The 25,461-nt window shown below is 40.6% G+C and overlaps 2 protein-coding genes across 5 annotated transcripts in view; one reads left to right on the forward strand and one right to left on the reverse strand.

The window, feature by feature from the left end:
• Positions 1 to 25,461, reverse strand: part of LOC102289833 (voltage-dependent T-type calcium channel subunit alpha-1I) — a 284,041-nt gene that overhangs the window by 7,812 nt on the left and 250,768 nt on the right. For 2 of the 4 annotated variants that reach the window (XM_014338250.2, XM_005936824.2), the window contains exons 31-36: positions 21,586 to 21,664; positions 21,177 to 21,298; positions 19,743 to 20,192; positions 6,226 to 6,366; positions 3,244 to 3,378; positions 1,742 to 1,916 (exon numbers count right to left, since the gene is read on the reverse strand). In XM_014338250.2, coding sequence (XP_014193736.1) covers positions 1,742 to 1,916; positions 3,244 to 3,378; positions 6,226 to 6,366; positions 19,743 to 20,192; positions 21,177 to 21,298; positions 21,586 to 21,664 — 1,102 coding nt within the window. The other 2 variants (XM_042226696.1, XM_005936826.2) reach the window with 2 other exon arrangements.
• On the forward strand, positions 22,640 to 23,536 carry LOC121815465 (cytochrome c-b). Its single transcript, XM_042226697.1, has one exon. The coding sequence runs from the start codon at positions 22,800 to 22,802 to the stop codon at positions 23,115 to 23,117; it is 318 nt and encodes a 105-aa protein (XP_042082631.1). The 5' UTR covers positions 22,640 to 22,799; the 3' UTR covers positions 23,118 to 23,536.

Raw genomic sequence — 25,461 nt, forward strand, 5'->3', positions numbered from 1 at the left:
AAAGAATATTTAGTAAGGTGTGAAAGCAAGGAAACATTGACTCGAGTGACTTAGTAGATCTCATTAGTTTTCCTCATTAGGTCTAATTAGGTCTAAGTCATCACTGTTAGATGAAACTCTCTCTCTACATATATATATCTATATATAGATATATATATCGATCGATCCATCGATCGATCGATAGATAGATATATATATATATATATATATATATATATATAGATATATATAGATAGATATATATAGATAGATATATATAGATAGATATATATCTATATCTATATATATATATAGACAAAGTATATAGATAAAGTTGCATTTTGTCTGTTCTGCAAACACAATTTTTACATTTTCAAGATAGATGAGAGTTTCTCACAGGGATATATCGTCTTGAAATTAAAGTTGTAACGGGATTCTATTTCAAATTAGACCTTGAGCATCCAAACATCACAGACATATTTGGAAAAGTTAAAGGTGGAGTGAAAACATTTCATCTCCCAATCTGAGCATTTAGGAATAAATATTTTAAATAAGTAAGTAAGAGGGTTAATAATTAATGGAATGGACCCTCTAAGTTAGTATGTCTGTTCTGGTGATGGCAGTTATGTTACAGGGGGTGTTCAATGTTGAATTGCACCTTAACTTGTTATTCATTAGCATATCTGTCTGCCTTATGTCTGGCTTCATCGATCACTTCTTTAACTGCAGTGGAAGTCGATCAACTATGCAGGATGTGAGAGATGTCGAGTAAAAAAGTCTTACTTTTCTATAAATGTTAACATCAATGCCAAAGTCATGTCTTAATGAAATCATAGTGGTTGATACCAATGAGGGTCAGAAAGAGCACAGATAAGTGTGATAAAGGAAGCTCATATGTCCGTTGATTTTACTCTTTATTTTTTGCTTTGTGTTTTGTGTGTATGAAAGATTACATTGAACCATTTGGATGAAAAACAATCTACAAAGGTAGGATTTACAGAACGATTATTTTTTAGACTATGCTTGGCAGTCTCTTATTTAATAATTGAAAACTATTAACAGAAATTAACAGAAAGGGTTTTTTTTGCAACTTTGATCTTTTTTGGTGGTAGAGATGCATTACCACTCACTTTCTCTCTCTCAAGGTGTTTATCACTTTACGTGTAAAAGAACAAATATTTTTTGAAAAACTCTGCTGTGATGTAAAAGCGCACCTCCCTGAATTCCCAATGCTTCCCGTTGTGCAGCTACTCAGTCAGAATTACAGAGTAACTGCTTTATCTATTTACAGCACTGCTGCACAAAGTTGAACATTTTTAAAGAAGCAGTCAATAATTTTGTAACGCGCCATGAAGGACTGCAGTCTTGTTTCACGGCGTAAACAGCATGAGCAAATTTGCGGTCGATAGCACGGAGCAGGTGGAATGAAAAGTTAGAGATGAGCATCTTGTTGCCTGCAGCTCTTCACAGGCAGCTCAGCGTTGCTGCTTCTTGTTATTTTATAAAACCCCTGAAACTTTTAAAACGAATCCACAGTTTACATACAGAAAAAAATGATAAAAATACAGAAAATAAAGGCAAATATTTGACAAGTGATGAGTTGTAACTACACATACAGTACAGTGTACTTTAAGTACTTTGGAAATCATGAAGCCAGTAGATTTTGCCACTGAGTATGTCACACATGTAGTCACTTTGAAGGACACTACGAGCTACATGCAGCTTCCTTGATCTTGCGCTGTCATCTTGTTTATGCCAGTACCTTTGTCATGTGCAGGGCTTTTCTGCTCTGGTGAGGCAGGATTGCACTGATGATGGATGCCCACTTCAAACAGCCCCTGGACACCCTCCTCGCTTCCTGAGCTGGAGGGACGAAACCCTCTGTAACCCGCCTGTCTGGGCAACTCTTCCGAACTGCGGGAGTCACTGCTGCCCCTCTGAAAGAAAGATGAAGAAAATAAGAGCAGAATTTGAAAGGAGAAGATTGACTGAAAGTGGAGATGGGAAAAAATTACCTAGAAAGAATAAATTTCCAGGTGCACTGATGTTCACTGGAGCAAGAGAGACACCAAACTGAGGAGTTTCATTTCACCTTATCATAATGGAAATCTGAGTAGCATTTGTTTTTCAGTTTCAAAAAGCTCCCTTTTCATGTCCCATCTATACGAGTCTGATTAAAATTGGAGGTGGTTAAAAGAAAGTAACGGCAGGCTTCAAAGCTTCAAATTGCTTGGCTGTTGTTGTTGGTTGTAAACTGGATCAAATGAGCTGGCCTTCAATACCACAGGGATGAAACAGACCAGGTGGAACGTCGGTGAGCTGAGAGCGAAGCATTCATGTGATGATGGAGATATAAAAGACATGCTCACGAACTCACACACACACAGGAAAACATACGTACAAACTCCCATGTGCCCATGTCAAAAGCACAGTGCGAGGCATGTGTTTTAATTAGGCAGTAAAGAATGTAAATAGTCATTAATAATGATTAGCAAGACCTAAGGGCTATGATGACATGATTTTACCTGTGTGTGTGTAGGCATGAGTGATTAGAGCTAATGTTCATTTCTGTCCCACTTATCAGGGTTAATTTCATGGTTGCTAGCATCAGCAAATAGATGTTTTCAGTAAGGATACTGATCGCCTTGGCCAAGAAAAACACTTTAAATAACTCCTTTAGCACCATAGCAAGGATAAACTTGAAGATAGAAAAGAGACATGAAATAAACGTCGACATATCAAAACAGACAAGTTGAACATGTGCAGGCTCAGCTATCACTTTCAGATTAGCAAGAAAATACTAGTAACTTTAAATAGCCAACACGCTTTTCATTAATATTTCTAATCCTCTGTACACATTGATAGATAAATATGTCACACAGTGCTCACACCTTTAAACTCACTTGATTTTTTTGCTATGAATATTTTTTAATATGCTTCTTTTGAAAATCAAGATGTAGGCTTGCTTTTCTGAGATCATTAACAGCATGTGTTCCTCACAGGACGCAGACTATGAATGTGATTTTACAGAATATAATGCATTACTCTAGATTAAACTGAGTATACAGTTTGAAATGAGCTCACCAGTACTGTTAATCCCAAAAATATGTAAAGAGAACCGTCTCAGCTTGACTTTATGTAAGAGTCACCACACTACTGGTGTGTTTGTGTATTACTTGTGTATCATGTGTATAATACAAGTGGGAGAGATGCAAGCAAGCACAGAATAAGTTCATATGTGTTGGTGTGTAAGTGTGAGAATACCTGGCTGTCTCTGACCAGCAGCTGGTAGCTGCTGTTTTCATCCAAACTCAGGTCATCAGGCAGAGCTGGAGACGATGACTTGTCGGACAGCTGCTCTGACATCAGCGATGCCTGCTCCACCTCTGCCAGTCGGACCTGTACCACAAATACACAGTAGCCAATCATGTTGAAGCTGAAATTTGACAACAGGATGTGAAATGATGAAGCCAAAAGTCAGCAGCAACTTCAGGGACTGAAATGATACCACACATGGTTCCAACCCCCCCCCGTAACTCCTTAACTGACACGATGCTGTCCCTGTAGACTCCTATAATGTTTAGATGAAATATCTTTTCCTTTTTTTGTTGTTGTTGTGTTGCCCCCCGTACGTACAGGCTTTGGAAATTCTAGCATTGCTAACATTAGCTTGTAGCATTCAATGGTAGTCACATACTTGCCAACCTTGAGACCTCAGAATTAGGGAAACATTCACGGGGGTAAGGTAGGTATACATATACAAAATACTTGAATTTTACAGTGTTTATTTATTTAAAATTATTTATAATTTATTTAAAGTAAGGTAAGTGTCACCGTTATTACTGTCCAAATTCAGAGGCTTCCACCTGAGGACCCATCCTTCATGGTGGGCCGAGTCCTCCGAAAGCTGGGTGGGCCAGTAGTGAGCGACTGTGATGGTCTAGCCTTCAGAATTATGTCACGAGCTCTCTCGGTGGAGTGAAACGTAAATTCTCGACCATCTCACACTTCTGTTTAATCAGTTTTCTGTTTGTCTGTTTATTCAGCTGTGTGAAAACCCCAGAGGAACCCACCCGAGGGATTAATAAAGTTTTATTTAATCTAATCTAATAACTTTAATCTCAGCCAAACCGATTTACTCAGGAACAAATGAAATACTGAAAAAAGTCAAACAATAACATTTTTAGGTTATCTAAGTGACTTCTATATATCATGTTTAACCTGAGTAGAGAAAGACCGCGGGGGTTTGAAAACGGTGTGCTGGGAGTTCACTGTTCTCCCCGGCTCAGATATTTGAAGTTTGCACAGCTACATTCTCGCCTGAAAATATGCTACAAGTTTATTTTGCGACCCAGAAAGAGTAATAAGAGTAATATTAAAATTAAGTAGCTGTCGCCATTGTTGGAAACTGGAATTGGCTGGGCCGCGCTATGAATTCTGGCATATGGTTTTTCATTTTTGTTGTCCGGGTGGAAAATCAGGAGAAATTCAGGAGAATGGTGGCTCCGGGAGATTTTTGGGAGGGGCACTGAAATTTGGGATTATCCCGGAAAAATCGGGAGGGTCGGCATGTATGAGTCTAAACCAGGGGTGCCCAATCCCGGTCCTCGAGAGCTACCGTCCTGCAGCTTTTAGATGCATCCTTGTTCCCACACACCCGAATCAAATGAATGGCTTGTTATCAGGCCTTTGCCAAACACGATGGCATGCTGAAGAGGTAATCAAACCATTTGATTCAGCTGTGTTGGAGTAGGGATGCATCTAAAAGCTGCAGGATAGTAGCTCTCGAGGACTGGGACTGGGCAGCCCTGGTCTAAACAGAACCGACTAGCATGGAATGCTACCAGCTAATGTTAGCTTCTCAGTGAAAAAAACTAAACAAAAACAAAAAAAGTCATTGTCAGTCAATACTGCCCTTAAAATATCCACAAACCCATGAGTAATGTCACAGTGGTTGTGCCCATCTTTTATATACAGTTTTTAGTTTAAAGGTGACTTGGATATGAGTGAAATGTAGAAACAGTATCTAAAGCACACAGGCGTCACACCACTGTGACTTATACAATGACTTACACTCCTACACGCATACATACATGTACACACATACACACTTGCATGAAATGAAACTCATACCCTGCAGATTATATATATCAAATACAAAGAATAACCTCAGCTGAAACTGGTGTTTATTCTCATGTGTGATTGATGATTTTCACAGCTATGGCTATTACAGGAAAACTCAGGACGAGTTCACTCACTCATACATCATTTTGGTGGTGCCATGTATATCCTTTGGGCATGATTATACAAGGGGGGGAAATGTCAAGAATATCGTTACAGACAACAGAAATTAATACAAGGCAAATTCTGCCCTGTAGTAATAAACACAGCCCCGCTCTATCTTTAAAGCAAATTACATTTTGCAAGAACTGTGTTTGATTTTATTTTCAATGGGATTAAATCAGATAAAAACTGGATAATAGAAAATACATTTTAAATTGCATACAATACATATTTATTGAATACAGTATTTAAAAAAAGTCCTTTTAGGAATAAAAATGGATTTTCTCAGTTTTTCATGAGCACATGATCTAAAAAATTGACATTCTGAACATAGTTTCAGCTGCACTTCTAGCTATGAAAATCCTAATGCAGTATAGTACTATGTTTTGATTACACCGCAGTGCAATCACACCGTGTAATCTGTATATACAGAACTACAAAAATATGTAAGTTGTATTCCTTGAACCTTGCTGGGATCTCACTCGGACAAACATAACTTACATTTATGATGTGTTTTATATAAAAGCAGCTTATGCAAAGTTTTTTTTCCTACTTTAATTCCTTAGTGTTAAAGATGACAATGAATAATCAAATTTTTCTTGTAAAACAAAGGGGGGCCTACCAAAAAACCACTGTAATAGTATATCTAGAGCCCCTTACTGCACATCTGGGAAAATACTTATATGAAACAAGGAGTCAGTGTGCCACATTCACCAATTTGTGAATGTGTGTGATGTGAAATGAAGACATGCTCAGCAGTTTATTTACTGCTGAATACATTATACTGCATATGCACTGTATGTGTGTGCATTAGTAGTGTTTAGAATATATGCATCTGTATAATTGATGTATAATTGATGTGATGTAGTGGCACTTTATTACTGACTTGTAAATTTGAAATGAAGGCAGCAGATGTTTAGGGTTGTGCTTTGTGAGTGTCTGTGTGTGTGGAGCGCTGATAACCTCTTGAGGGTGACTCTTGCAGTCTTTGCAGATAGGAGGAGAGCCGTAGTGGTGAAAAACTGAACCGGAGAGATTGTCGATCAGGTCTCCTTCTAATGAGTCCTTAATCAGCAGAGAGACGCTGTCCAGCCACTGGCTCTCCTGCAATGCAGACACACAAATACAGCACTGATATTTGGCATACATAATCAGAGATGGGAACGAAGTGACAAATACAAACACTTTGCTATTGTAGTTAAGTATAAATTTCAGGTATCTGTATTTTACTTGAGTAGGGTTTTTCTACCACTTTGTACTTTTACTCCCTTTTTGAACAAAAAAAGGGAACAGGAATATATTTTTAAACAAATGTGATGGATTTAAAGTAAAGAACTGGTGCACGGTGGCTGTGGTTTCATGGTCAGCGTTAGCTTACATCAAGTGTAGCATAGATACATTTGAAGTTGAGCTGATGATGCTTAGATTGATTCACTGAATTCGATCTTCATACCAACTAAAAACTGTTTATTACAAAGACAGAATAAACAGTGTGCTGTCAGTGTAGAGGATGGAAATCAACTACAAACACTTATAAAACATCCGCTCACATCTTGTTAAATCAGTTGTGTATGTCCAGAAACAGCAGTAAACCTCAGAGCGGTGGCCCAGGACAGCTGATCACATGTAGTTTTCAGCACTAGAATCTTGACTTCTACTTAAGTGCATGTCTGTACTTTTGACTCTTTTATATATAAATAAACAAATAGTAATACTAATGCAAATAGTACTTCCACTATCACTCCTACTCTCCAATCTTCTATTACGGCTAGAAACAATATTACTAATAAGTTTGATAAGAGTGAGTAATATTCATATTTTTAAAACTACTACTTTATTATTTTCCCCTTGATAAATCTAATATAGATAGATAACATCTAACCATTTTCATCACTCTTCATTAATTTAAATAGTTAAAAAACATCCTTGTGAGTAACTACTACAAATACTGCAAACATCTGTCTTTGTGTCAAGTTAACTCAACATCTGGCTGTGCTCTTTTCTATTGTCAGACTTCCTGTTGAATCGCCATCTTTTCATTTCTCAAGACTCAAGTCACTCAGTCACTTCCTGTCAGGCAAATTCAGCCTTTACCTTACGTTTGCTTCCAGCTTTTCAGATATTAAATACCTGTTAATGATTTTTTTAAAAATTGATAGATTAGCTTAAAGTAGCTCCATCCTTTGGTGTGTTGTTTAATTGACCATCATTTACTGAAGCTGGTGTTATTTTCAGCTGCTGCTGGCAGGTTACAGACAGAGATGTGTGACTTTTTCCCACCTTGCTCTGAGCCAAAGGGGCAGATGAATGTCATTATTATAAGATGAATTACATAATCCCTTTAAGATAACAAGGCTCTGCTTTATGAGACCTTTAGTTGGCTTAAAATTCCCACTTTTCTCACTTTCCCAAAATTTTGAGTATTTAACAGATTTTTAGACAGTATGATGTAATTATTGAAAGCTGATTAAAAAAACGTGATAAAAACAAAGTTATTTTTCTCGGTTTTTAAGGTGTATATGCCTGCTTTCTTCATATGTTTAATGCAAGCAGTAGAGATTGTGACGAGAGATGAGCTCGAATGCCTGGAATCAACTGTTCAAAGTAACAGTCCACAGTGGGTGTGGGTGGAGCCGAGTGTCAGTGATGATTTGTGACAGAAGGATAGCAGCAAGAGTGAAAACGAAGGTTTACAAATGGTAGTGAGACCTGCAATGATGTATGGTTTGGAGACGATGGCACTAAGAAAAGGCCAGGAGGCTGAGATGGTGGCAGAGTTGAAGATGTGTGGATTTTCATTGGGAGTGGCCCGATTGGGCAAGATTAGAAAAGAGCAGATTGGAGGGAGAGCTCAGGTTGAGCAGATGAAGAGAAAGTTAGAGAGGCAAGGCTGAGCTGGGATAGTGAATATACTGAACAAAGGGTCTTGAATTGAATTGAATTGAATTGAAGGAGGCCATGCTGAGGGTTGGTGTGACAGAAGAGGATGGTCGGCATAAGATGAGATGGAGGCAGATGATCTGCTGTGGTGACCCATAAAGGAAGCAACCGAAAGAAGCAGAAGAAGAGCCATAATCATTAAAGTAATGAGGATTGTTACAAGATCTGAAACAGGCAAATGAGGCTGTAACTTCAATAGTAAAAGCTTTACTGAGGTCAGTAGGGTAATTTTCTCATCAATTTCTATTCAAACAGACCTTCGTTTGCAGCCAGAGGACATGAGCATTTTAAAAAAAAGCAGGTTTAAGGTCCGTCCAACACTGGCTTGGCCTTTTCTGCTACTGATTACACCCTTGATGATAGACTTACTGTACGTAAAAAATAAATGTCTCTTTATTCAGAGGTTTATCCCTTTGATGAACACAATCCTGTTTAAATCTGTGAAAAACAACTTGTTCTTTTGCATCTCCTCCTTTGTTTTTCTGTCTTTTAAATATTATTTCTCTCACTTTGTCTTGTTTCCCAGGGTACTACTCACTTTCTCACTCTTAGCCCTGAACCCCGAAGTCTCCTTACCCCTTACCGCATGTCTAAAGTTCAAGACTCCCCATTCCCTCCAGGACCTGCTTTTTGTTCCCATTTCTCTTCATATAGGAGTACCTGATAAAGGGTGTGAGGTGAAGAGGTGAACCGCAGCTGATTGCCAGTCTGTGGCAGCACCCACTGATATACTGTGAGCAACACATACACATTGTTTCATGTGCTGACAGATGCGCAGCATGGGGTAAGGCAGTCTGATTGATTGGCTCAGCTGGGGTCCTTGGTTGTGGTAAATGCTGCCCATGATGCTGTTTGACTCAATGTCTTTCTATGTTCTCTGTATATTCTTTCATCCAGAAATCCAGTCTGAACAGGACTTAGTGCAACCTTCTTTAGATTTTGTGCCCTACACTCAGATCCATTCTTCTAACCCAAGTCAGCTTTTTGATCATTCTAACAGTGTGTAAACTGCAAGCCACGCCTTCTGGTCCATCATCAGTATCTGACCTCACAAATGTGCTTCCCATAAACACTCCTAAACCTTGTCTTGATGCATGCTCAATCATCCAGGTACGTAAATCCCAAAAGGTTGATTCTGTTCATCTGGACGTAGCGTTTTCAGTGAGAGAAACATTTTGTGACTCATTCAAACCACTGATCAATGGGCTTTGATCCCTGGTTGTTGAGCAATGGTCTCACAGTTTGCATATCAATGATTAAGGAACTGACCTCACAGCCCATTGTTCATTCAGTGGGTAGTTTCAGTCATTATGCAAATGTACTGTTTATAAGGTTGGGGAAACCTGCAGTTAGCCGAGACTGAAGAAGTCACTTAGATGAGTGATGAAATGTTTCTCCTACTGAAAACGTTACGTCCAGATAAACACAATCAACCTTATGGGACTCCTAAACCTTGAAGTGTTAAAGGCTGGGCCAACATCTGGGACAGCCAGATGTTGGCCCAGCGAGTGGTTGCTGCACAACCTGCAGCAACCACTTGCTAACTGCTTAGGGAATACATATTTTTCCGTAGCAACCAGTTTCTACACCTGTGTGATTGAGGCTTGAATTAAACTATTCAATTAAGAGGCATTGGGAGGGCTCAACCCGGGGTTGCGGTCATGGCCTGTTAAGGGCTCTGTTGGCTCTTAGGTGATGGTTTCCTCATGGATGCGTGCAGCGGGGCCAGGGGAGGGTCTGTGCTCACAGACGTGGGTTACTGACCTGGTAGCCTGGCTGCCCATGGGTGGGCCTGGGGTTCTGGGGGTACCCCATCTCTGGGCTGGGGCCCTGGCTGGGCCTCGGAGGCTTGGGTCCTGGTTGGTGTGTCGGGGTTGTGGGCGGGTGGGTGTATGGGGGCACAGCCCTGGCGCGGGGTGCTACCCATGGGTGGCTGTAGCTCAGGTGGTAGAGCAGGTCATCTACTGATCGGAAGGTTGGTGGTTCGATTCCCGGCTTCCCCTAGTCTGCATGCCAAATATCCTTGGGCAAGATACTAACCTGAAATTGCTCTCCGATGCATTCGTCGGAGTATGAATGTGTGTGAATGTCAGTTGTGCTTGTGTGAATGGGTGAATGCACAAGTTGTGTAAAGCGCTTTGAGTGCTCAGAAGAGTGGAAAAGCGCTATATAAGAACCAGTCCATTTACCATTTACCATTTTACCAGTGTATCGAGCCACCTGTGGGGCTCTTCAACTGGTGGGGGAGGCTGTTACATCTTGCAGGAGGTCTCCTCTCTCCAGGAACTCACTCTGCAGGTGAGGGAGAGATATTGGAGAGGTGGAGGAAGATCTCAGCCTGGGTGTCTATTGTCTTGTGTAGTCTTGAAGATGAGTGGATGACGGGGTGGTGGTGCAGTTTTCTCTGTGGTGGGGTCAGGTGGGCTGTCCCGGGCTCTGTGGGGCTGGGCGGTGCTGCTGAATTGGGCCCCGGTCTGGATGGGCCTGGGCCCCCTTGCCCTGGTGGGTTGCAGAGTTTGGGGGGTGCCTACTGGGGTCAGCGGGGGATCTCCAGCTGCCTCCCTCTTCGCGCTCCACCACAATCACCCACACATGCAGGGCCTTGGGGTAAAGTTGTGTCACCAGGGTGCAGGGGAGGCATCCCCCCCTCTGTTCCCTTCTGGCTGCCTGTGCCTCAATTTTATCCCACAACTTAGACATTCACATTACTCACCCTCTCATAACACATACATATAAGTCCTTGGGGGTGGGCATGCTACACGGCATCCAGATGACCATCAGGGTGTATGAGGGAGGTTTGGAGTTTTCACACACACCCGTTCTCTGCTGCCTGTTGGAGCGGGGGGCCTGGGAGGAGGAGCTGGCCGTCCGATTGGGGTCTGGAATGTGGGGCCTCCCTGCTGCTGCAGAGTCGGGGCGGTCTGCTTCTCTCCACCCCAGGGAAAAGGGTAACACTGGGTTTGGGTGATGTTTCCCCTTCTAGGGGCAAGGGTACCTAGACCTGGGGTATAGAGTACGCTTGGGGAGTGTGATTGTGTGTACAGTGTCTATTTATGTCTTTCTCCACGTTGGGTGAGTGCTGAGTATTTGCATATGAGAGCATCAGGGTGGGAATGGATGTTTGTATCTGTGTGTGCCTGTTTGTCTGTATCTATATGTCAGGCCGGGTATCAGACGCCACCTCTTTGGGGACATCTCAGGCCCTCCAAGGTATGGAGGCCTATCTTTTCCCCCCACCACTCCCCCTGCCAGTGCATTGGTGGTTCTTGGTGTCCGGGGATGGGCGTCCAGGTACGCACCGGTGGCTTCTTGTCAGGGCCTGGAGCCTGGGGCTCGCTCGGGCCCCTTCGGGGGGTGGGGTGCCCTCGGCCTCTCGGCCTGGGGCTCAGTCACTCTGGCACAGCTGGCTGCAGGCAGAGCTCACGGGCACGTCACTGCAACCCCCCCTCATTTGGGGCTCCTCAGCTCTTTCCGGGAGAGTGGCACGGTTGCCCCTATGTTGGTCTTCCTTGGTCTCTGGTGCTCTGAGGGCCTCTGGATGTCTGGAGTTTTGATCTCCTCCATACCTGCTTCATACCCTGGAGGACGGGGCTGTGGCCCCCCACACCCTCTAGCAGATCATTACATGAAGGAACCTTTTAAATACAAGCGCACTCATGCTCACAGGTGTACACACGGGTGCTCACACACACAAACTACACCCTTTTTGGCTCCTACCTCAAAGCACACTGTGCGCTGTTGATCCTACGTGCTGCACAATAATATTCAATATTTAATATTTACTGTTATATTCACATAGGTCATCGCGATGATGTTGTTTATTATATTGCTCTCTTTTTTTTGCTTGTTTTCTCTTTTTTCTTTCTCAGCAGGTGATCCAGGTGATTGATATATGTATTTTTTGTCTGTTTGTTTTGTTGGTTTTTGTTTTTTGCCCTTTATCACTTTCCTCTTCCCCGCTGTTTTTCTTTCCCCCAGTCATGTCTGTCCCATGTGTAGCAAGTGAAAATAAAATAAAATAAACAATAAAAACAAAGGTGAATCAAATAGACCAATACGGCAAGGCTGGGATGGTCAATTTGGTAAAGTAAATCCATTGGGCATCTTTCTTTGCCTTTAGACAATAATTCTGATGACAAAAGAACCAAACGGGACAGGCGGGAAAAAAAAGAAGAGAGGCATTGGAGTGCTGCAGCCCTATTTATTTAATATTTTTAGTTCTGCTGCAAATAGCAACAACACAGTGAGAGCTTACACATTAGAGTGCCTACCAACAAGAACACATATCAGCAGTTAGTAGACCCATATGGTATATTCCCCTACAGATAAGGAAATGAAAAAAAAAAACACAACAGAAGAGGGAAAACAAGCCAAGAGAAACACAATGCTCATTAAAATGTATTTCAGTCTTATCACTGCATACATGCTGAATGGTCACAGAATCGCTGTCTGAAAGAGTCTAGGCTCCCTGTGGAGACAGTTGGGTATTTAGGAAATTGATGTACAGCTCACATGAAGAGAGTCCATAAAAGAAATAATGCTGCATCACTGCAAATTTCTTCTGCCTGTCTCTGTGGTGTTATGTACCAATAATGATAAAAATCAACAGCTCTTGTTCAGAATTCCAGCCTTACCTTACAGCCTACATGCAGGGAAGAGTACAGCCATACAAGATGTGCTAAAACTTCACATAAAGAGTAGAGCGTTTGGACTGAGATAATTTCAAATAAAACACTTTAAAAAAAAAAAGCCAGAACAATATTATTTTACTGTTGCATTATTCATGCTCTCAGAAAGACTTCACTTTGTAATGGCTCCATTACTAGATGTTCATGGTGATTTGAAAACAAAACATTTGGGAGAAAAAAAAAGGCAATCAATTGTCATTAAGTGGATGCACGCTGGGTTGTAATTAGTCAGTATGAATCTCACAGGGCCTCGGAAAGGGAAAGTCAGCAGCTCCAAGAGTGAAAAACACTTTTATGGGGTGATAAATAATAACTGCCTGGTTACCATTATTTGATTTCATTTACATTTTACAGAAATGCATTAATAGCTTTTTAATTACAAAGGCCAGAAATAACAGTGTGAAAAGAAATAAAGCTTCAGAACCAAATTTAAACCATGCTCACGCCATGATCTGGGCCCAGACGGTGTTAAGAGGATGTTATTGTATTGTATGTTATCATCTAAAAACATTTCCTTTTATGAAAATCATGCATTTTTATATAAGGAGATCATTTCGTATAGCAATAAGAAAAGAACCTTTTTGGCACTGGTCACAATACAAATCTTTTTCATCCTGACAAAATTTTAACATGGTTCTTTGTAGTCTTCGTAGTTTTCCAACATGACCGCACTGGAACAGGAAGCGGCCATGTGCAAACTGTTCCCACAAAGTTGGGAGCATGAAATTGACCAAAATGTCTGTTGAAGTGTCCCTTCCAACGTAACTAAAGGCTGAGCCCAACTCATGAAAAGCAACCTCACACGATAATCCCTCCTCCACCAAACTTTACACTTAGCAGCATGCAGTCAGACAAGTACCGTTTTCCAGCTACTAAACCCAGAGTCGTTCTTTAGATTAGGATTTCCGCTCATTACTGCTCTAGCGTCTAGTGGTGGTGTGCTTTACACCACTGCATCCGACACTTTGCATTGCGTAAGGCTTGGATGCAGCTGTTCAGCCATGGTAATCCATTCCACGAAGCTAGCAACTGGTCGTTGCCAGGATGTCATTCACAGGTCTCTAGGTGTGCATAACAGAGGCTTTAGCCAGTAATGACGGCCAACAGCTTCCATAATTTCCAATCAGGAATACACACTTTTCTCTCATGTTATGATTGCTGCGACCGGTCTCTAAGCCGGTGTGAATGAGGCCTGCTTTGGGTTTCTGAACTTTAATTTATGGTTTTATACTTAAAAAATATTGCTTAAAAATGTCTTACTGGCAAAATACAGTTGTTTTATTTCAGTAATATTTGCTATGACTGCATTTTTGATTGCAAAGAATGTGGCAATATAAATACACATAAGAACAGGCCCTTGGTGCTTTTGATCTAATTTCTTTTTAAAAAAGCTGTTTCCCTGCTAATCAGAATGAAGATTAATAATACAGTGCACCTAAAAAAAGGCTCATGAAAAGAGTTCCTCCCCTTTCCCGTTTCATCCATCTTTTACTGCGTTTCTGGTTAAAAATAACATTAGGCTGACAGACAATGAGCTATAAGCACAATGAGACGCCACCCACTCACAAGCTCACTGTGTCTTTAACCATTCCAAAGTCAGCCTCTGCCACCGTTCCCTCGGCTCTGATTGCTTACCCTTTGATTCAATGTCATTCTTCAGATGGGTGACAATGTTAATTTCCTTTCAGATGAGCCAAAGTACAGAAGATCACTTGGGTTAATTAGGTCCACACAGCGCCCAAAAAGTAATCTGATTCCAGTATCTGTAAGGATCGTCAAAAGGAATGAGATGCATCATACCTGCAGGGTTGATTATTGGTACAAGCTGGGGGACATGAGTTATTAAAAGTAATCTGAGCTTAATGTCATCAGGAGAAAGAAGAAAAAATGTTATAGTGACAGTGTGGATCTGCCTCTGAACATATTAGACATAATAAAACTTATAATCATGGTGAACAAGTTAATAAAAATGAGTAAAATGAGGCTGTCCCTGTATAAAAGTTGCATTTTTTAGCAATGCAGTGCATCTCAGTTCACTCTTTAATCTAGTTTTAAGTCTTTTTTAGCCTCAGCAAGAAAGAACTTAAAGGGTTCATTAAGCTAAAGGCAGCAAAAAAAAAAAAAAGAAGTAAAAGAGCACAATGTGCTGGGAGTGCAAGTTTAGTTACTATATACAGTTAATTAGATTTAATGGCACAGTCACTAAGCAATCTTAAGTTAAAAGCTTCTATAATCAGTATTTTACATTAGGACTGAGCAAAACAGTTAATGGATCCAATTTACATAGTGCTTTTCAGTCTTATTGACCACTCAAAGCACTCTGCATTACACGACCAAATCACCCATTCATTCAGTGTGAGACACACTGACTTCATATATTTGACGTCCACACACAACTTCATGCTACAGTGACTTATCGGGGACAGTTCTGGGGCTTCTAGAGGGACCAGGGACTGACACCAGTCTTCCCGTTACTGAATGAGCCACTGTTTGCCCAAATACACTTGACTAATTCAACATTTTCACAATCTTTTTTTTTAACCAAAATTACAAAAATGTCCACATGTATATTCTTATAAAGGTCATTACACACAGAAATGTTGCATTTTTCAGATCCCAACTTGTCATGTCACGTCTATAGACACATTCAAATTTGTTCTCAAAAAATGTTGACATCAAGTGCTGATGATGTGGTTCTAAACAAGAAAAGGAGGAAACTGAGATTGTGGGTTCATCCGATTGTCATGAGATGTCAGGAGCAGGGGGAATTTCATGGTTTGACCCAGAAGTTAAAGCTGTCTACTTACTGTTTTCATACAAAACAAATAAATAAGTTATTATTTAACTATTTCCATATTCAAATGCAGTTTGAGCTACAAGCACACTCGTTGGCAAATGCAGTATTGTGATTGGTCTATTGGTCTGATTGGTGCTCTATTTATTTAAAAAAACAAACAAACAAACAAACATCTAATTTATAATTTCACTGGATGCAAATTAATCCAGTAAAATGATGTAATCAGTGTGAATGGCTGTATTACGAATTCGTCCCTCACCAACCTGTCTGCTCTACCATAATAACTACTCTGATAAGAACACGATTAATAAAATAAAACAAATAAATGAAACAAAAAAGATTAACACCAGGAGCCCAGCGAGGGTCCATAGTGCTCTTCCAGAAAGCTTCCTGTACTAGTAACTCTATTCTGCATAATCATTTGGAAATATGCTTGTGTGTTCTCAGAGAATAGGACAGCCTAGCATTCAGGTGGGTAATAGCTCTGTTTAGGGTTCTTGTTTCTTTTTTAAGAACAGCTGGCATCGATGCCAACAACAGTGTCTGTGTTTACAGGGTCACTTCTAATCATTTCTAATGAGCCACCTTGCAGTTTACTCACTTGGCGCTGCTGCCACCAGTCCAAACAAATTAGTTAAGCTCAGAAGTAAACACTCCAGCAGATTCTTGCGGGATGCAAACAGACCTTTAGTTCCTCCACACAATTATTCAATGTGTCAAACACAGTCACCCTTCATTCAAGCATTTGCTCAATCACTTGATGCAACAATCACTTCTCTGCTCACTCCCTCACTTTCCCAAACTACTAGTGCTCCTTCTCCCTCCCCAGCCAGTCTCAGTTTTTCCACATAGTTGTTCTATTTTTCCTTTATTTGTTTCCCTCCCTCTTTGTTTGTTGCCACCTTTGCTTATTTACATGTGTCTTTCTTTCTGCTCCAGCAGGCACATGTCTAAAAATACCTGTTCTCGTCTGCAGGTGCAACAGTTCCAGTGGGATTAGAAATGTGGCGTCTACTGACTGGCATCCTTTTCCCCCCACTGCTGGTGTTTTTTGGTAAAGATGGTGGCCATTTAATATTTTTACACATGTGCGCGGCAGTTCTCGGTATACGTCTCAGTCTTGTGATTTATGTGCTTTAATATATCTTTATGTGTAGGTGTAAAAGTCACCTCTAACACCTTGTATGCACACAAGTAGGGCAGTGGTGTTTCATGAATAAAAACAACTCCAGCTGCTGTGCAGTCCCACTGAGCCTGACGGATGCTTGCGGTACCAACTGCCACTGTAGATTAAATTAATGAAGTCTTGAAATAACCAGAATAAACATGCTAATCATGTACAGTTCATCATATATTCACAGCCTGTTTGAGTACTTTTAATATGAGCCAGGCTCAAGTTTGAGCTGCAACTATCACTTTATGAATGAAATTCAAATTCAAATTGTATTTGTCACGTACACAGTCATACACAGTACGATATGCAGTGAAATGCTTAGACAACTGCTCGTGACCTAAAGAAAAAAAGACTATGAATAGGATAGGAAATAAATATGAAAATCAAAATGAAGGGTAAATTTAGCTAGGAAGGAATAAAATATAAAAATTAAAGTTAAAAATAAAATAACTGTACAACAAAATACACAATACACAATATAGAAATATATAAGAATATATGAAGAAATATAGAACAATAACAGCAGCTGTACAAGTACTAAATGGTATGAAGAAATATAATATCCAGGGTTGTGCAATCCACATGTGTAAGTGTCTTGTGCAGTGCAAATATGCTTAAAGTGATTTATTTAAGTGACTTGTGATAAAGTGATTCGATTAGATGACCACACAGTGTAGTTGTGCAGTGGCCACTAGTGTAAACAAATGTCCAGAATGTCCAGCGTGTGTGTAAAAACCATATGTGTGGGTCAGTACTATGTGGTGGTGTGATTGAGAGACCGTATCGCCTGCGGGAAGAAGCTCCTCCTCAGTCTCTCTGTGTTGGTCTTCAGGGAGCGGAATCGCTTTCCTGACCTCAACAGAGAGAACAGTCCGTTGTTGGGATGGCTGAGGACTGTTCTCTCTGAATGAAGAAATTAGATAAAAATTAAGAGTAAAATTTGCCTCTTCTCTGTATTTTAAAGAAAATCAAATAATGTGGGTGTTTTTGACTGTGTGACAGAAGATCTACAGCAGTTTCTACAAAAATGGGATGTTCTTTTGTACTTTTCTTATGTTTTATGAAGCAATAAGTGATCAGCTAATAAAAAAAACTGAACAATGTAAAAGGGTATTTTCAACTACGCTGTTTAAAAACGTCTACAAAGTCAGTTATCGGTCTCTCTCATTAGGGAGCAAAATGTGAATTCATTTCACAGGCGTGTGCAGATGTGCAATAGGTGCATGTTGAATGGGCTGCAGGTCTCATGTGACCAACAGTGACAATAAAGAAAAACTAGAAATAGAAGTCAGTGAAGAAGTAGGAGAGAAAAGTGGTCTGTGGCCACCACCTGCCTAACCACTCCCCTTTTGGGGCTTGTCTTGTTGTTGCTTCTTCAGTTCACTTGTTGTCACTTTCATTTCACCAAAAGAGGTAAAAATGGCTTTCCAATGGCTCGTGCTTTTCAAACTTGAGGTTTGAGTGACATTGCATATTACTCAGATGATTGAGTGTTAACTTAATTTATACTCTGATGAGTATTTTGTGATTTGATAACCTTTATCCTTCATTAACTGATGAACTGGCTTCAGTTGCCTAACACAGCGGTCCCCAACCCCCGGGCCTCGGACTGGTACCGGGCCACGAGAGTTGAGGCTCAGGTGTGAAATGTATAGTTTTCAGGGTTTTTATCGGTTTTCAGCGTTATTTTGTTATCGTTTTTATCGTTAACTCGGTTTTCCTGGGTCTTTTCACGTGTGTTATGAATAAATCCTCTTTTTTTCGGTACCGGTACTAGTTTTATTTTGTTGTATTTATCCGCGACACCTTAAAGACCTTAAATATTGTCGGGCATAAACCGGTCTGTGGCGCAAAAAAGGTTGGGGACCGCTGGCCTAACATGTGAAAGATCCCTGCTTTGAGTCTGGGAGGGGACACTAAGGGACATTTGGTGAAAAAGTCAAATAAGTGCTGTGGTGATGCCCAGTTGTGACCCCTCAGCTAGAGCAGGTCATCTACTAATCGAAAGGTTGGTGATTCGATTATTGGTCGCTGCAGTCTGCATGCCAAATATCCTTGGGCGAGATACTGAACCCCAAGTTACTCTCTGATTCATTCATTGCAGAGTGAATGTCTGTGAATGTTAGACAGCAGTAAAGCGCTATACAAATACAGGACGTTTACCATTTACCATGAAAAGCAGAGAAAGCAATCAAAAAGCAAACCCTGAAATTGCCACTTAATGATAATTACTCCGATTGCATTACTGGTTTATTACAATAGCAGAAACTAGTGTGTTTTTTTCCCCTTGCTCTGGGCAAAGGAGTAGTATATGTTACCTTAAGGAACAAAAGTAAACACATCTTGGGCCGCGACCATGCAAACTGGCTCTACACTGTAACTCAGATAGGCAATCCTGTTGTGTTGTTGAATGAGCTATTTGGTGGCTGATGACGCATCGTGCTCGACGGACTTTGCAGTCAAGAGTTGTGCAGACTAACGGTGTCTGTCAAATCCTTACAACCACAGGTTTCAATATCATTTTGTGACGGCTGTAACTGGTAGAGGCTGAATGAATACATATACATATATGTAATTGACTTACAGTTAACCCTAAGCCTAACCCATGGCTTCCAAGCCACATGCAGCTTTTTAGCGGCTAAAGAGTTGCCTGTGGCTTGGAAGCCACAGGTTGCAGACCTCTGGTTTCAACAAATGAGTATTTATAATTATTTTTTCCACTGCCATGATTTGCGTAAGAAAAGGTATAAACAGGTTTACAAAACTATTTTGTTTTTCTAAAAGATGAGTGTGATTTTGACATAGCCAGCATGCAGAACCCAACCCAAGAGCTCTCTGTTCAGCAGTTATTACTCTCTTGAATATTTGAAAGTCCACTCACCTGTGCAGGGGAGTAGAGGCGACATCGAGGGTGAGTGTGTCCCTCGTGAGTAGCGCTCCCTCCTCCTCCATCTCGAAGTGGTGCCATCAATCCGCTACTTGGGCCTCCGACTGTTCCCGCTGTAATTGCGCCAGACACTCCGCCGCCTACGCCCGCCCCGCTCGCAGTGGCAACGGTGGCCCCAGCGATAGCTCCGATGCCTCCCATCATGCAGCACAGGCCTCCCTGGGCCAACTCCAATTCAATCTCTGCATCCATCTCGGCATCCTCCTGTGCCTCCTTGTTGGAATCGTCCAGATGTTTCATCAGCACGGCAACCACCACGTTTATCAGTACGAACTGAGCTGTGAGCACGAAGGACACGAAATACATCGGGGAGATGAACTGCAGTCCGGCATGACAACCGTAGTCGGTTCCTGGACGATCAGGCGGGCACTCTCTCAGGGTGTCCTAATGGATAAAAGGGTATTGAGAGAGTTTTAAAGGATTGAGGAAGGAGACAGGAATGAAGTGTCAAACACATGAAAAGGCAGTAAAGGAGCAGTGAAAGAGTGAGTGGATAAAATGGAAAAATAGTGAGGATTCGGCAGATAAAGCTGGATAGCAGGAAAGTAGGGAAAAGAAAAGGGGAAGAGGAAAAGATCAGTCAAATAAGGAAGATTTTATATGTAGTAAACACACAAAATATTTGCTAGAAATAATTATTTTAAATCAGAGTTGGGCTTAGAAAATGTGACTATATTGCCCAGTTTCATTTCCATCATTTACCAATCAATCAATCAATCAATCAATCAATACTCTTTAGTTTTAACATGACACACTGTCAAACTTTCACACTTCCAGAAATCTGCTTTTCAGCCACAGTCACTTTTTAGAGAGCCTAATCAGCACTGATTAACAGCTGGATATGAGCTGTTATAAAATTTTAAGAGCTCCAGGTACTCGGGGTACTTGTGTGTGATTGGAGAGTAAGATTGAAGTGATAGATGAAATTGAAGAGGCAGATGAAATAGTCACTTTTTGTGAATGTGAATTTGTATCTTCATTCATCCTCTGTAGACTCTGAGTGCACATTCACATCTTCAGGATCATCTTTGCTAAAGGACACGCTCATTACGCACTCATTTCCCCAACCTAAATACGGTCTAGTCCACAGATTTGAACTAAAGACCTTCAATTATAATTCAGCTTCTCATCCTCTTTCTCTGCTGAGGTTGGAGTAGCTTATATACGATCAGCCAACCAGTTCAACATAAGCATTTATGTGTTATTAGAATAGAATTAGAAATGCTCAAACGGTGTCTCATCTAAAAAAAATCTGTCCAACACTGCCCCTGGGGACAAGTTGAGGTAAAGCAGAGTGAAAAACAATCATTTAGGTCCATTAGATAACCCAGCCCAAAATGATGAAATGAGGATGAAGAACAAAAGTACCTTCATGATGCCATTCCAGTTGTCGCCAGTTGAAACCTGGAAGAGCGTAAGGAAGGCCATTCCAAAGTTTTCAAAGGTAGCATGGCGGCTCATTCCTTCACAGGGGTAGTCAGCATTACACACTGAGACCAAACATCAAGTGGAAAGAAAACAAAATGAGCAAGACATGGTAAAGAGTGAATCGTGGCTCAGTCAGTTGTATCTTTCTTTTGCGTCTGTCCATAGAGTGAGACATAACAAATGAGCAGGTGGTACAAATGGAGATGAATCCAGGTCAAAAAGGCAAATCCAAACATTCCTTGTATGCTGCGTTTTTCATTGCAGTGTTTTTACAGATATCTAATTATATTTGATAAACATGCTCCAAAAAGCCTTTAGTAGGAACAAAAGTGGTGTCTGAAAGACCCACCTAGTTCTCCAAACAGCTCCACACCCAGAGCAGCATAGATGAAAAACAGCAACATGAAGAGTAGGCCCAAGTTCCCCACCTGGAACATAAAGAAAAAGCATTCATTTCTTATATTCATTTGTGGAATCGAATCATGTGGACCTCCACAGTTAGGTGAGGGGGGCTCAGCCACTGTGCAAACTGACTCAGTAGTTTCCAACTCCTCCTCCTATTTCCCCTGTCAGAGTTCAGAGATAATGGTACTTAATATTAACAGGATTTCACTATTTATGAGTTTATATTTGAAAGCAGAACCTTCATGTTCCTTTTGCATTGCTTGTTATCATCCGTGAATCACACAGCAAGGCCTTGTCTGTCTCATGATGAAACATACACGTAGATTAACTGCAGTTTTGTTCCTGTTTGGTGCTTCTCCAGGACTGGAGAAGAATTTCATTGGCTCAGAAATAGTTGCAAGGCAGGTTTACGCAGCATCGTCATTGTATTGCACAGTTCTGGGTGACACTGTGAATGTGTGAATCGGTTGATGTGGATGGTCACAGTGTAGATGTAGATGGATAAAGAGCCCCTGTGGGTGCAGTAGTAGGCACTAGCATCACACCATTAGCTAAGTCACTTCACAGGGAAGGCAGTGGGGTGCTTTTAAATAGGTGAATGTAGGATTCTATTAGACAGTCAAATGAACTGAGAGAAGCTGGGGATAGCATACAATGTGTTTTAGTTTTTACAGGAGGTGAGATCACAGTGGAGGACTGCATATAATGAGAGAAGCAGAAATGAATGTATATACACTACAGAGGAGAGGTTAGGCAATGCCTGAGGAGAGCGTTCTTCTCATGATAGATGTAAAAAAAAATCCATGCCTCGGCCTGAAGCAGTCTGCAGCTTGCAACTTAAACCCATCTGATGTTTTTGGATTCCTTGAGCAGAGACTGAAAGCAAGCTTCAGGAGCAGTGTTGCTATACAATGTGAAACAGACAACTGAATGCTAAGGAAGCAACACAATGATCAACAAGGCTTTCAAAATCCCGTCATGACGTGCACGACGACGCAGGTCAGGTGACTGATGACGTCTCAGGGATACTAAAAGTTTTGTGAGAGGAGGCACGTCCGTGAAACTTTCGTGAAACGGGTGTGACAGAACCCGGCAGGGGGATTAAATTCAAGAAGCTGCGAGTCTCTTCATTGTGCGCGGAACGTAAACGTAAACGAAATGACTGGAGACGTTGAAAAGGGCAAGAAGACATTTGTCCAGAAGTGTGCCCAGTGTCACACCGTGGAGAATGGTGGGAAGCATAAGGTTGGACCCAACCTTTGGGGCCTCTTCGGACGCAAAACCGGCCAGGCAGAGGGGTACACTTATACAGATGCCAACAAGAGCAAAGGGGTTATCTGGAATGAGGAAACCCTGATGGTGTATTTGGAGAACCCCAAGAAATACATTCCAGGAACAAAGATGATCTTCGCTGGCATTAAAAAGAAGACTGAGCGAGCTGACCTTATAGCGTATCTCAAATCGGCAACTTCATAAAGATCTCCGTATCGGTGCACCTTTTTAGCAATCTTTGTGCATTAACAAACTGTTCAAGATACCAGGACTTGTCTTTTCCCCCCCCAAAAAATAAGGCAAAAGAGCAATCAGTTGTGGTGGCACTGGGATGATAAGTTGTCGCCATTGTCTCAGGTTTACTTGATGTGGACTAAATATCTCCTGGTTTGAACAGGTTTCAGACATATATTATTAAATAATATACTGTGCATCCATAAGGTAGGGACCAAAAAAAAGTTTAACTGTCCATTATTTTTTGGGGTGAGTAGGTTGTTGTTTTGTTATCAAGTTATTTGAAGAGGTGTCTGTTCTAATGATGAATGTGCCTTCTCTGGTTTGATTCCTACCTCAGCTGTCTTTTTTGTCATTTCTGAATTTGAATAAAACAACACTAAACATGAGAATTTCTTCACCTTTGTTTTGCCCGAGATCATAAAATGCTGAGGAGGCAGCATGCCAGGTTTTGATACACTTGATTTGTCAATCAAATAAAGATTAGAGTGGTGTAAAAAAACAAAAAAAAAACAAAACAAAAAAAACAAAAAAAACAATGATCAACAAGGTAGCTGAAGTTGGAGCATCCTGTGTCGTGTACATCTTTTGGTTTCCGGTAAACAAATCTAAAATCTAAAGCCATCTACTACATTTTAAAAGTGTGTCCTGAAAATGTTGTTGGTGCCATTGGGAGGAACATTTTTTTCTTCAGGGTAAATTCTTTCTACATAATGTGATATGAGAAACACTGGCATATGGTCAAGGCCACCCACTTCAAATCCCAACTGAAAACAAGCAGGATGATTTGGTTTTTTTTTACAGACACAGACCATTAAGGACAAAGACATCACTAAACCATGGAGCACAACCCTCCTACTGTTCTCTGTCCTTAAGCAAAGAACGTGTATTTGAGACGCATTTAAAACACAAGCAGAAAAGGTCACAAGACACTACTTCTTCTCATATAGGCATTTTTAAAACCACTGTATATTTCTTTGGTGCCTAGCAGAGGGATGCCAGTTGGTGTAATTGAGAGAAATTCTGAGACAATTTCTAGGTGGACCAGAAAAAAAGGTCACAGCACACTCATGCATTTGATTTTTCTACTGTACAAGCATAACTGTGCATACTTGCTATTAAGCTATCTTTCTTCTGGCTTCAGTGAAGACGTGCTCTACTGAAGAAAACATTGATGTTCTGGCTTGTTATGTGCTCACTTTACAAAAGTTAAAATTGACCTCGTGAAAAATGTGCGGATGCTGCAAAATGAACTTATTTAACAACAGAGCCTACTGCTATATCGTATAGACAATGCCAATTACATGCTTCATTTGCTCTACACAGAGTTGCAGTAACATTACAAACGATCAACTAATGGCTTTTGTGTCATAGCACAGTGGCAATAAATCTATCATGAAACGACCTGTGAAAAAGAAAAAATATAGATGAAATGATACTGGAACACTTCCAGGATCTATACGATTGAATGCTTTCTTCCCATTTTTACTAATATATAAATACACAGTAGTATGCTATTTATAATGCATCACAGTGAAGGCTCAGCTGTTATTGTTTTTTCAGAGAACAGCTGATAATTTGGCTTTTTTATGCTTTTTTTTATTGGACACTTAAAAATAACAATGGCATTAAATTAATATCTGCCAGCATTTTGAATTTAACAGTATTTCATTTACTATTTACCAAGGAAACCTTGAGTTTGTGTGTGTTCATGTCGATTTTGTTTTTGTGAAACTGAAAATGAAAGAGCTTGCTTTTATAAATGCGAGGCTTACTGAAGCAGAGACATTTTCTGTGACTATAATTTATATATGTGCACAAATTTTGCAATCCAAACATCAGGGAGACAAAAATCCTCCCAGACACCCAGGAGAAAGAACTTCTTGCTGCTGACTCACTCCATTAGAAATGCCTCTAATAAGGATATGTTTCCAAGAGTTGACAGTTCCAATACATCACAGCTTTCTTTCCCCTCTAGTTTGACCAATTTTTTTTTTAAAAAACCTTGACACTTTACACATTTTAGAATTTTCTGTATATCTCGTTAAATATGACCCATGCTTAGATCCATAAGCTTTCTTTGTCATTTTGCCTGTACTGTCTGTACTCCACCACAGTGGATTTAAGATGTGACTAAAGTGCAAACTTTCATTTTTAATTCAAGGGGTTTTAAAAAGGTAATTCATATATTAACAGTTTAGAAATTGCAGCAATTTTATCCATTAGTCGCTCATTTTCAGAGGCTCAAAATGAACTGCACAGTGACTGACAAGCAGTTTAATGGTCAAAGAAATCCCGTTCACTTGATATTCTA

The sequence above is a fragment of the Haplochromis burtoni genome, unplaced genomic scaffold, assembly GCF_018398535.1.
Source record: "Haplochromis burtoni strain Fernald_Lab_line unplaced genomic scaffold, NCSU_Asbu1 Contig_223, whole genome shotgun sequence".
Taxonomy (NCBI): Eukaryota; Metazoa; Chordata; class Actinopteri; order Cichliformes; family Cichlidae; genus Haplochromis; species Haplochromis burtoni.